The 13,184-nt window shown below is 46.4% G+C and overlaps 1 protein-coding gene across 1 annotated transcript in view; it reads left to right on the forward strand.

Moving 5' to 3' along the window:
• The window catches only part of mmp16a (matrix metallopeptidase 16a (membrane-inserted)), a 326,220-nt gene that overhangs the window by 204,791 nt on the left and 108,245 nt on the right, over positions 1-13,184 (forward strand). The window contains exons 5-6 of the mRNA XM_085992713.1: positions 8,066-8,227; positions 8,465-8,682. Of these exons, the coding sequence (XP_085848839.1) occupies positions 8,066-8,227; positions 8,465-8,682 (380 nt within the window). The remainder of the gene's footprint in view (positions 1-8,065; positions 8,228-8,464; positions 8,683-13,184) is intronic.

Consider the following 13,184-nt stretch of genomic DNA (forward strand, 5'->3'; position numbering starts at 1 on the left):
GGAGAGGATTAACAAAATAGGGCAACTAAAATGGCCGTCATTCTCGGCCTTCGTCAAAAACAAACATCACATCATCGGCCTTCAAAAAACAAACATCCAATTCTCGGCCTCAAGAAACAAACACAAATGGCCACACATTCGACTATTTGGCCTGCTAGGGCGATGCCTTGGCCATCTTTGGGTGGCCCCTGCCCGCCCTGCTGCTCCGCCTCAAAGTAAGGCCATTGGCTGCTGCAAGGCTGGGGGCAGGCTCCTGAGGGGCACATGTCATGACGGCAGATGCCCTTGGGGGTCGGCATAGTCGAAGTCTGGCCGTCGAGCGGGCGGCTGTTGATTGCTGCAGCTGTGGCTGGCCAGCACCAGTCGCTGCAGCAGCTCCTGGCAGCTCCACTGGGGGAGTGGCAGTGGCGGCTGGAGGAATGGCGGCAAGCTGGCGGATGGCAGGCGCTCGCTGGTCGCCTGAGACACTGGCACTCGCCCGGGCCAGCACTGCAGCATGCGCACCAATCTGCCGAGGGACAGACCGCTGTGCTGCTGCAGCGCGCCGAGTGCCCTGGCGATGCCTGGCTGACACAGCGAGTGTGGCAGCACTGAGTGCCCGTGTTGACCTGTTCACTGACCGCAGCAGAGCAGCCAGTGACTGGACGGCACCACTGATCACCTGGCCAGTCGCTGACAGATCTGCCCGGTATTCCGCCCGACTGGTGGCCTCTAAGGGCCCGAACTCGGCCACACTCCGAGAGAGGGAATCGATGGACTCAGGCAACCGTGCCACTGCCGCCATGAGCTCCGTGTGCCGGCGCTCCGAGTCCGCGGACAAGTCTTCGAGGCGTTCCATCTCCTCGGCGAAGAGCATCTCCTGACTGGAGGCCGGACTCTCCCTCTGGGGAGAAGGCCGCCGAGCTGGCCGACCCTTCCTGCGTTGCTGGAGGCCGCTGGGCCCAGCAATTGGACTCCCCTCCGACGCATCCCCCCTCTGGGGAGAAGGCCGCCGAGCTTCCACCCCCCTCCCGCCTTTCTGCAGCACGCAGGTTCCAGGAGCTCCCCTCCCCTTCGACACTTCCGCCACGCTGCCCTCCAGGGAAGACGTGTCCCCTACATTGGCCTGGGTGGCCGCGGCTGAGGGTTCCCCTGATGGGCCGCCTTCCTCTTGCTCCTCCTCCTGCTCCTCCTCGGAGGATCTGTCACTGGCAAGTTGAGGGACCTCCTCTTGACCATCTGAAAGCAGGAAGGCACAAGAGTAGCTTTAGAGTAGCACAAGAGTAGTGTGGGTTTCCTCCGGGTGCTCCGGTTTCCTCCCACAGTCCAAAGATGTGCGGGTTAGGTTGATTGGCTATGATAAATTGACCCTTAGTGTTAGGGGGATTAAATACGTGGGGTTACGGGGATAGGGTGGGATATGTGTTGGTGTAGGGGTTACGGGGATCGGGTGGGATATGTGTCGGTGCAGGCTCGATGGGCCGAATGGCCTCTATCTGCACTGTGGGGTTTCTGTGTGTTTCTGTGTGAGAGTGAGGAGAGGGCATCAGTGCGGGATGCATGAGTGGTGGCATTCAGCGCATTGGTCGGACAGTAGCAAAGGATGTAGATCTGATGCGCAAGTGGGACGAGAGAGGTGCAAAAGGTGATGTCCTTACCATTGCTGCCCAGAACAGGGTCGGCATCTCCACATGCAATGGGCCCAATCACCCGGCCACCCATGAGGCGCTCCACGCGATGTTGCAGGTCGGTGAGTGGCTGGATATGGGGTCGGCCTCCCCCGGTTGCAGTCCGGCTCTTGCGATTATTCGCCAGCTTGGCCTGCAAGAGAAAGGACGGCCTCTAAGTACAGTGTGTCGCCGTGATCTTGTGTGCACTGCCTCCCATGGTGCAATAGCCTGGCCAGTGTGTTGCCATGATCTGGTGTGCAATGCCTCCCATGGTGGACTAGCTTGGCCAGTGTGTTAAGTGCAGAATGTGCAATTGATGCTCATGCCTGTCCCATAGCTGCTGGATGAAGGCTGGCCATTAGAGCTTTCAGGTCCCTTTGCCCATAATGTGAGGTGCACATGCAAGGATGAGGAGGTCATTGGAAAGGGTACTCACCCTGACAATGCGTGTGAGGTCATTTAACTTTTTGCGGCATTGGGCACCGGTCCTGGGGACGTCGCTGTTGGCTGACAGCTTGCTGGCGACATGCCTCCAGGCTCTCCTGTAGACGCGGACCGTCGCCTTCTTGCCATTGTCCGGGTACAAAACATGGCGCCTCTTCTCCACAGCAGCAAGCAGCACACTCAGATCACGCTCTGAGAAGCGCTGCGCACGTTCACGGGCCTTCTCCATGTCTTCAGGCGCTATTTGGGTCCAGCAGCAGTGTTCAGGCCTAGCTGGAGTGCTCCACTATCTAGGGCGTGGCAGCAGACACAGTCGACCCTTCCCCCTTAAGAGCTGGCCGGCACCAGGGTGTCTGCTGTCAATCACGAGATAGCCGCACCTGCGCTGCGCCCGGCCTCGGCGCTATCGATCACCACCTCCGGCTTAGCGCCCAAAGAGAGGCGTCCAGCAGCAGTTTTAGCGCTCGCCCGAACTAGTAGGGCGAAGCTAATGAATATCGGAGAAGTGGCATAGATTTGGCGGCGGCCGCAAACTTTAGCGGACGCCCCACTTTAGCGCCCCAAAAGTGGCGTCAATGAATCTCTAGGCCTTTGTCTCTCTGTCTCTCTGTCTGTCCGGCTATACAATCAAAAGTTATAGAGCGTACCTACACATGTGTTATATCAAAAGAAAGCTCATCATTAGGGGACTCTTGTAGGCATATTTACTTTTTGGTCGGACAAAAATTGTTCGCACATTATACAAAAAACCTTCAAAATTCCACTCATTATCCACTCATTAGCATTGACTGACGTCAAGGTCGACCAATCCTGTGCCATCATGATTGACCAATCCTATAGTTCAGTCACCTGATGGTTGACCGATCGGTGTGTGTGTGGGCGGTACTAATCGTTTTCATCTCAGGGATCTGTCAGCCATTATACAGCAGCCAGGGCAGCTAAAAACTTTGGTAATCCAGGTCAGTTTCTTTTTAAAAAAAAATAAGATTTACCAAAAATGTTTTATAAGTACTTTAACTTTCATCTTTGAAGGTATTAAAAGCTAAAAATGTTTAGGTTAAAAAACAGTGCAAAACGGGCCTAGGCTTCTCCAACTGCCGACAGCCCAAATCCAGTCCCAGGCTCCCGGCCCACACATCCACCAGGCCCAAAAAAGCCCTGGAAACTGCCGACAACCCAAATCCAGTCCCAGGCTCCCAGCCCACACATCCACCAGCCCCAAAATTGCCCTGCAACATGGGGCTCCCCTGCTAGTTAATTAATAAAGCCAGTCAATTTCTTTTTTTTCTCCTAATAAAATTGTGAAACAATACTAAATTCTGAAAATGTATATGCTGTTAAATTTACTTGAACTGTTGGAAAATTCACTGCAACTCTGCTCTAAAATACCATTCATTTTTGTGTAGTTTCAGACATTGTCAAGATCTTGTAATTTTTTGTTGCTCTTATTCCTTTGCTCTGTTAAGTTTGGTCCTTGAACTGTGTTCAAATGAGAGTGGCCTTTTTTTTTCCTGTATGTGATTCATCAGTTTGAGCTGCTGCTGGAACTTTGACATTTTACGCTTGTTTGACTCGTGCATTCAGAGGCAGCAACGTGAATTTGTTCAGCCTACACGTATCTGTATATGTGTGAATGTGCATGAAGAATTGTGTATATATCTGTAAAGGCAAGGTCTGTTACTGGCTGAAATGAGCATAGTTTATCTTCCTACTTGAATCATGAATATTAATAGAAACATCCTGGATGATTCTACACAAATGTGCATAACAGTTCACCAAGTAGTTCATGCATGTCCCTGATTTTATTTTCTGCTTTTCTCCCTTTCTGTCCTGAAGGTAGTGAATCATGCTTTGGTATGGGTCAACAGATGCTGAGTACCCTTCAGAACCTCAGCCAAGTGGCCGTTCTTCAGTTGTAAACCGCGGCAATAAGTGTCTGCTGGCTGTATGACTGAGAGGGACACCACAGCTTAGCCTGACTATGTCCTCCACTCATTCTCCACACACATTCATGTTCCAGCGATTAAGAGTGGAAACCTTGACCAATTATTCCCCGTCCTACCTCAGAGACATGGACCAGAAATTTCCTCAGAGCTTCTCTCGCTCCGCCATCATAACTTCACCAATTGTGTGGCAGATACCCTTTTTACATGTGGAAACGGAGTACTGCCGTACTGCCAAGGAAGTTGTTATGCCAAAGTGAGAGCACCTCCGAAAGAAAATGCCCGATCATTCTGACATTAAAGCCAATTGAGCCCAATTCTGCTCAACACACACCAGGGATGGAATCTGCAACCACACCAAACAGTAGGGCCGATTTTTATCTCACTCCACCTAGCAGTAGTGGTCCTAAAATTGAAGTCCTGCATATACCACTCTCTGATCCCACCCACCGCTGTTTTGCCAGGGGCCTTCACAAGGGTGGCCCAGGCCTGAAGCCGGTCGGGAGCTTCATTAAAGTATGTCAGTCAAAGGACCCCTTAAAGGGGCCACCAGCAGCCACTCACAAAATGGCTCAAGAATGTACTCCTCCTGGACCCACACAAAAAAATATGGGTTGCTCCCAGTCCATGTTAGACTCATCCCGGGATCGGCTCTCACCTGATCCTAGGCTCTCACTATCATTTAGCACCTACAACTTGCAGGCGGTATATAAATGAGGCTTGAGCCTCTAAAAGCCCTGCCACTCCCCTGTTCTCCCCTGCTAGTTACAATCGGTTATAGTACATTTAACCTTCATGGATATTATTTCTTTTAGTTTCTGGATGCTGATAATTGAAGTGTGGAGATTATCAGAATTCATGAAAATACAGTATGAAACAAGCTAGGATAGGCGCAATGGACCTGTTGGTCATTTCCTGTCCCTTATTTTTGTCTGTATTAGGGGAGGTCTTACAATTTATATGTCAATGGCAGGCTGGGGGCTCCACTCAGGAATGCACTATCGCCCCTCCCTACCCCCGCAGAAGATTCTCTCACAAAGGGGGCCATTTCAAAACCTTAAAGGAAACAATTTTTTGGACAAATCTTTGGGGGGTCCAGGACATGATCCTGCTCTGGATACCCTGGTAGATCTCATAACTGCCAATGCGTTATGACACAAAGTCACCTTAGAAACCTCAGAGGGACTGCTGCCTGCTTCTTCAAATCTGCCCCAACCCTGACCTATTTTCCTGGGTTCAGGCTTATTTCCAATGAGTGTTGGGCTCCCAGCAGTATTCCCGCTGCCAAGAGAGAACCTGCCATCAGTCCGAATGGGAAATCCCAGCAGTGTTACTGCAGCACCACAAGAGGTGGGGTGGATTTAAAGGGGCAGTAACACCCCAAAGGCAGCAGGAACTGTAGCAACGTGAGGGTAGAATGGAAGAAGAGGAGGCCACTACAAGGCTTTTCCCTCCATGGGGCACCTCAGGGCTGTTACCAACATTCCCTCTAAGCTGCGCAGCCATGCAGCTCTCTGTCAGTCCCACACAGCCCGAGACCGGCTTTTCCAATGTGAAATTTTGCGCATGGGTGAAACTTTGAATAGGCCACGCAGCCCGTTAAAGGGATCGCAGACCCCCCCCAAAAAAATTAGGGGGAACATTCAGCTCATTTTCCTATATTCTCCACCATGACCTCGCTCGATTTGAGGCAGGATCGCAGTGAAGAATCCTAGTCATAGTTTTTTATTACAGTAACCTTAAAGTATTTATTGCAGCTATTCCATAGTAGCAAAATCAGTGTAAATATTAACCAGACTCATTTATATTCAAGTAACAAGCCAACCTCTATAGTACCTGTATAAAATTATCAATGCTAAAATAACTTTTATTGTAGCTCCTTTGGCAGTAAAAGTATAGAGGGGTTTTTATGTCATTTATCACTTAAAGCAATGTAGTACCGAATTCATGAACACCTGCGACGGTGGAAGAAAGGAATCTCACATTTAAGCACACTGTCAAACAATGGTTACTTTTCCCTCTATTAAAAGAATGGTGGATGGCTCAGAATGGTTAGAACATAAATCCAAGAAAATTCAGGGGTGGAGAAAAGACCTTTAGGCTCATCAAAGCTCAACCCTCTAGTACAGTAACTCTCGTCACAGCGCTGAATTGTATTTTGAACAATGAAATTTATTTTTCTTTGCTACTCTGTCCGGCAGTTTATTCCAAATATTTATCATTCTAGGCACTGATTACAAGTGAGTGATCTGATTGTGGACTTCTGATGACACATGAAACTGTGCAAGTGCATGGTTTAGAATCCCCGAGGAAATCTTGAATTGCTCTCACATCCATTTTTCCTTTTGTAACAGATATGCTGTGGATTTGTGAGGTTTTGATAAATTCTGTTTTTGGATTGTGTATGTGTTTGTTGTGAGCAGTGGAGTAATAAAACCAATGCACTCAGTATTTAATAAGTGGTGGCTTTACTACTCAAAAGTTAACATTTATATTAGAATGATGACAACAGGTTTAGCAAATAACACTCAATACTTTTAATCAGAGTCCGTGTATATTAGAAATTATTACATCACATTTGGCCTATTAGGTGGAACTTCTACTATGTGAGAAGCTGTCATCACCCAACATCCTTGTTACAAATTCAGGTCTGCCATAGATACCTTCTCGGGGTACGTTGGAATAAATGACTCAGAGATAAGTGGTCTGAGTGTCTTCATTTGTATAAGAATGGACTCACACTGCCCTGTATCTACTTGAGCGGTAGCATAACCAGGGATGTAACAATAGCATCCCCTTATGATATGAAACAGACACTTATGTCTTTTGTACCTCTTTGATCTTTCTGTAGGTGGACCGAGTTAATACTTGGTGAGGCGAAGTTTAATATGAATGGTTGAATTGCTCTATTTCACAGGGAGTAAACATATAGAGCAATAGTTTTGATCAGACTCGGATACAAAACAAACAGAGGAACATGCAACAAGAGTCAGGAAAGTGGGGTCGTGGAACTCAAGGCCAAAGCATTTTATTAAATCAAATCTTATTCCAAATTTTTAAATGATTTTTATCTGGACATTTGAATTGTTAGCTAGTCACTACAAGTGAGGCAAATATGAGTGGGCCAGCCGATTCGAAATGTCACTAAGCAGAAAATCACTTGTGACATTTTCTCATTTCAATTCTGCTGATAGTATGTACTGTGATATTATAAAGCGTGATATTCTCAGGATCTATGATTTACTGCCTGAAGAATATAACAGAAATTTAAGAAAGTAAAGGTGTGATTTTAGCCCAGCACAGCCTAGTCAGTGGGAACGGGGTGGGCGGGAGGTTAAAATTGGGTTTGGACACCTACACAAGCTAATTGTTTAATCTATGGGGAAACCAACTTCCATTTAACATATTAATCATCCTTTTTCAAAAAACTTGTGAAAATACACTTTGCTTAATCTTTTTTTGTGGAAATGTAGTCACAACTTCCTGAAATGTGACAATCCCAACTATACATTCTAAAGACAAAAGAAAATACATTTATGCAGGAAATGCCATTTATGGACCAATATGATAAATGATAAAATGATAAATCATTGTAAAATGTTATTTGCATGACTTACGAAAGATTTGAAATGTGATGTTTTTTAAGGTTGGGAGGAGATAATTACATTTGTCAGCGTTTTCTGCAGATTTCCTTCCACCCACACTTGAACGCTTTGACTGCTACTGTGACGTTCCAATATGGGGGAGGAAAGCTTGAGAAGATACTCTCCAAAGAAACATGTGTATCTCCCGCTAATATTACAACTGCACAATTTGGATTATAATAACATCTCTGGAGTGTGCTTAATCAAAGTAAAACAATCTTCTAATATGTGTGTTAATGACAGATTTTCCTTCTCTTTACCATTTTTTATTCTTTTTTCCTTTGCCAGCATTATTTTCTCCTACAAATGATCACAGCTTAACTCAGTCTTTTTTAAAAAATTAGATGTAACAATCAATTTAGATCCTTTTTCTTTTTGTCTGTAGGAAATGATTTATTTCTGGTTGCAGTTCATGAACTAGGCCATGCGCTGGGCCTAGAACACTCCAATGATCCCAGTGCAATTATGGCCCCATTTTACCAGTATATGGATACGGAAAACTTCGAGCTTCCTCAAGATGACTTACAGGGCATCCAGAAGATATATGGTTTGTAGCTACATTTCATGGCATAGATTTTCAGCTTGCCACCTGGGCAAAAAACTGACGTTGCCCATTGATTTCAATGGGAATGAAAATTGGATGGTTTCTATAACAGGCGCTGTTCCGCAATGCCAGTTTTAATCCCAGGTGGCAAATTGGAAAATCTACCCCCATATTTTTATATTTGAAAATGAGTAGCTGTTGTTCTTGATTTAATCTGATTCTGCCTACATTTTTAAATAGGTCCACCAGATAAGATTACACATCCTACAAAACCCTTACCTACAGTACCGCCACATCGCTCCAATCCACCATCGGATCCAAGAAAACCTAACAGACAACCAAGACCTCCTCGACCACCTACTAGGGATAAACCTTCCTATCCTGGTGCCAAGCCCAATATTTGTGATGGAAATTTCAACACCCTGGCTATCTTACGAGGTGAAATGTTTGTTTTTAAGGTAAGCATTGTTCAAGTATTAAAATGGTATGGTGTATATATGATGCTTTAGAGTAGCAGCTTTCACACTTGTAAGGCTGTCGTTATACTACAGCTACTGGCCTCAGGCCCGTACATGTAGTGTAGAGTTAATTTGCAGCCTGAAGTTATACTGCCAACAGTGCCTTTCACTGAGATTAATGACCAAGGACCTCTGCATTTCAATGCTTGCATGCATCTAGCGAGTGTTGCCCCCTTGGTGGTTAATTTTTAATATTATGAGAGAGTGTGGGTAGAAAAAGGAGCATAACTAAAGGTTTCAGTGCCATCTGGGACTGGAGTTATCTGAGCATGTTGGGAGATTGATGTGGCCTTCTTTGACACTGTTCTTTTATGACTGAAATAAAGAATGTCTCCTTCCAGAGAGAAGAGATCTTGTGCAATTTTTTTTCCTCAGTACTTTAGGTTGGTTGGGTTTGAAAATTTTACTTTACAAGTACTTTTCCTCTTCCCCATAATCTTGTTCCCTTTTAGTCAAGAGCGATTTTTGGGTTGGGAAAGAACACAACTCAAACAATATATTATAAAGTGGTTTAAACCATCTGAAAATCACTTCAGGAATATTATATTAATTAAAATATCCATACCTTGTATTTTAATAAATATGGAACTCATTGAATAATTAATACATTCATGGGCCATAATTTGCTGAGGCAGGGCATCTTATGGCATCTGCCCTTAGTTAGGCTTGGCCTTGCATGTTTAAGTTTTTACATTTTTTTGTGTAGCAAGTTGCTGAAAGTACGAGCTGATAATATCGCAGTGAGGGAAACAAGGCATCTCAGACCTGTATGAACAGAGCAAGCAACTGTGTATCTCCTTAACCAATCAGATTGAAGAATTATGAAATTAGCAGAGCAAGGACTGAGAAGGAAGTGTAAATTAGAGCAGGTGAATTCAATTCCAAATCAGGTCCTGAAAGAGAAATAAAGAGAGGGAACGAACGATTGGATTAAGAGAGTGAGAAAAAAGAGATAGAAAGGAAAAGTTAAACAGTTTTTTAAAATCTTACATTTTTTAAATCTCCAGCAACAATTAAAACCTGAAAGAATGAGACTCTACACTTTTCATAGTTAATTTTCAGTGCAAGGTGGTGACTGACAGTAATTAACTTTTATCACATCATTAAAAGGGTACTTAGACTGGAATGGACAAGAATTAACTTTCTGTGGTGAGTTAAGTTTGTATCTACCGCGCAAATACAGCAACGTCATGTCATTCAATGCCTTTCAATGGTGAGCCAGACAGCGCAATGTGGTTTTCGCAAAGCTAACAGTGGAGTGGTGCAACCTGGATAGCATCTTTTGGATTTCCACATTTAATCGCACATCTGCTCCTCACTTGAAGTTGCTGTAGCATTTGAGAATAAAGAACAGCGAGCACCATTAGTCTCATCATTATTTTGACAGCAACTAATGGCCCAATATGTGTGATATTTCCAAACTCTGGCAATTCATCTCATTGGTATGTGCAAAATGCCGTTATGTTTTAAATTGATTTTACTTCATACAGATATTGCCCTTGGAAGAGATTAGATAAAAATGTTTGCAAGTCCTTCCAAAATGTTGTTTAATTATACTTTATATTGACAAAAGGTTATCGTTTGCTGTAGTATTTTCATTCTGTAGCTTGGCAAGCACTAGTTGAATGTTGGAACAGGCACAATATAGAGAAGATCTACAAAAGATATCAGATAACCCTAAAGAAGTCAGGTCATGTGAGATATTAGCCTTTCCCATCTGAAAGCAGAATTGCATAGCACCTTTACTATCCCAGTTGTAATGGCCTGGATTTTAGCCTAGAGGTGAGTTTTACGCGGGGGAGTGGGGTGCGGGGGAGGGGAGGGCTGGCTGTTGTGGAACAACGTGTTTCCTGAATGTTCTGCAGAATTTAACTGCAGCGCCAGTTGTAATGGCCTGGATTTTAGCCTGGAGGTGAGTTTTACGCGGGGGAGTGGGGTGGGGGGGAGGGGGAGGGAAGGGCTGGCTGTTGTGGAACAACGTGTTTCCTGAATGTTCTGCAGAATTTAACTGCAGCGCTCCTTTTAAGTGGGGTTCCTGCCCACAGGTAGCCTGATTGACAGGCTGGAGGCCTTTCGGGTGAGAAGCCTGCTTCACAAGCCTACGAGAGCAGGTAGGTGTATTGGGGGAGTGATAGACATCGGGGGTCCGAATCACAGTGGGGTGGTCCGGATCGCAAGGGGGAGGGTCCAATGGTGGTCTGAGGGGCCCCGATTGTGGGTGGATCCAATGGTGATCTGGGGGGCCCCAATTGTGGGTAGGTCCAATGGTGGTCTGCGGGGTCCTGATTGTGGGTGGGTCCGATGGTGGTCTGGGGGGCCCTGATTGTGGGTGGGTCCGATGGTGGTCTGGGGGGCCCCGATTTTGGTTGGGTCCGATGTTGGTCTGGGGGGACCCCGATTGTGGGTGGGTCCAATGGTGATCTGGGGGGCCCTGATTGTGGGTGGGTCCGATGTTGGTCTGGGGGGGCCCCGATTGTGGGTGGGTCCAATGGTGGTCTGGGGGGCCCTGACTGTGGGTGGGTCCGATGGTGGTCTGGGGGGCCCCGATTGTGGGTGGGTCCGATGGTGGTCTGGGGGGCCCTGACTGTGGGTGGGTCCGATGGTGGTCTGGGGGGCCCCGATTGTGGGTGGGTCCAATGGTGGTCTGGGGGCCCTGATTGTGGGTGGGAGGGGTCCGATGGTGGTTGTGTGGGGAGCGGGGCAGATGGTGGTCGGGGAGGGAGCAGACGGATCATTGGGGCGGGGGTGGTTTACTGGACAGCTTGTTGGGCATGAAGGAATCATTGCTGCTCCTCCTGGACCACAAGCAGATCTGGAAAGGTACTTACCTTATGGATTCAGCCCTTGCCTCCTCTAAGCTTCTGAGTTTCTCAAGGCCTGTGAAACCCGGCTGCCTGTGGTTAAAAATAGAATGACTATTAATATGAAAACAGGCAGCCTCATTTTAATATTTAAATGACCAACCCGCTTCCCACGAGCGGATTGGTCGCCATCCCCTCGTCCCATCTCTGTTAAATCTAGAAGTGGGTGGGTTCGATTCCTGTTCCAGATTTTGGCATTGTAACCTCTGGCATGAGCCCAACCCACTTATTTTTTGGAGTTAAGATTCAGCCCAATGTGTATTTCCATTGATGTGACACAATTTTTTCATTACATTGATGCAAAAAACAGTAGTATTATTAGGGAGTGAATTTACTGAACCAAGAAGACATCAAAATTTTGGCAAGGCCCGATCACCATATCCTTTGATTCCCCTGGAGTCGTTGAAGAGGTAGTCTCACAGCACTACAGCTTTGCACTGGCTTCACCATAACTGAACCTGGTCTGAAGGTAACAGTTAAACTTTTCCAGGCAGTCTGTTGAACTACAGTACTTTGAAGCAGAGAAGGCTAAGAGGAGATTTGATAGAGGTCTTTAAAATCATGAAGGATTTACATATAGAGTAAATAAAGAGAAACAGTTTCCAATGGCTGAAGGGTCGACAATGAGAGGACACAGATTTAATGTGATTGGCAACTGAACCAGAGGCAACATGAGAGAAAACTTTTTTCTCCCCCTTAGAGAAGGGATAAATGGAGCATTTTCAGGTTGATTTGGATTTGGAATGCACTGTCTGATAGGGTGATGGATACAGATTCAATAGCAGCCTTCAAAAGGGAATTGGATGAATACTTGAAGATGATAAAATTGCAGGGATATGGGGAAAGAGCGGAGGAGTGGGACTAACTGGATTGCTCTTCGAAAGAGCCGGCACAACTTGATTGGCCGAATGGTCGCCTTCTGTGTTGTACTATTCTATGATTCTATGATCACAAAGGACCAGTTATTCCATTCGGCCATTAGAACATAAGAACATAAGAATTAGGACCAGCGGCCTTACCTTTTAATTACCGCTCCCAAAGTGCCCGGCCTCCCGAACAACGCCTCCTGCAGCTGTCGGTGTTATCGACCGCGATGCTGCAGGGGGCGGAACCGAATTTCGGGTGCGGGGCACTACCAGGGCACTGCGCAGCTGGATGACATCACAATCTCTGGGCACAGGACAGTGTGGTGCTAGGAGTTACCGCCGCCACAAACCGCCAGGTGAATTTCGTGGCCATCCGTACTATCGCCGCACCCGGGCAGTAAGGTGTTAGTGCCCCATTATTGCTCCCCAGAGGTGCTAACAGGAGGCTCAAAGGAGGCTATTTTCTACCCTGCTGTCTTTTATCCTTAAAAAGGTAACCAGTGTTTAGATGCTGCTGAGTAAACAAAACTCTGACTGACTGACTGACCAGAACATGATACAGAGCTAGCAGTATAACTCAGAACAACTAATCCTGTATTGCTCTAAGCAGAGACCAGTCTCGAACATCGATTATAACAGTGCCGCTGAGTTGAGACAGGATCTGCATATTTAAAGAGGACCCCATTGCCTTCCAGTGGGTGTCCTGCTCGCCTGC

Source organism: Somniosus microcephalus, chromosome 7 (genome assembly GCF_052327205.1).
Source record: "Somniosus microcephalus isolate GS21.2 chromosome 7, FLI_Smic_1.0, whole genome shotgun sequence".
NCBI lineage: Eukaryota > Metazoa > Chordata > Chondrichthyes > Squaliformes > Somniosidae > Somniosus > Somniosus microcephalus.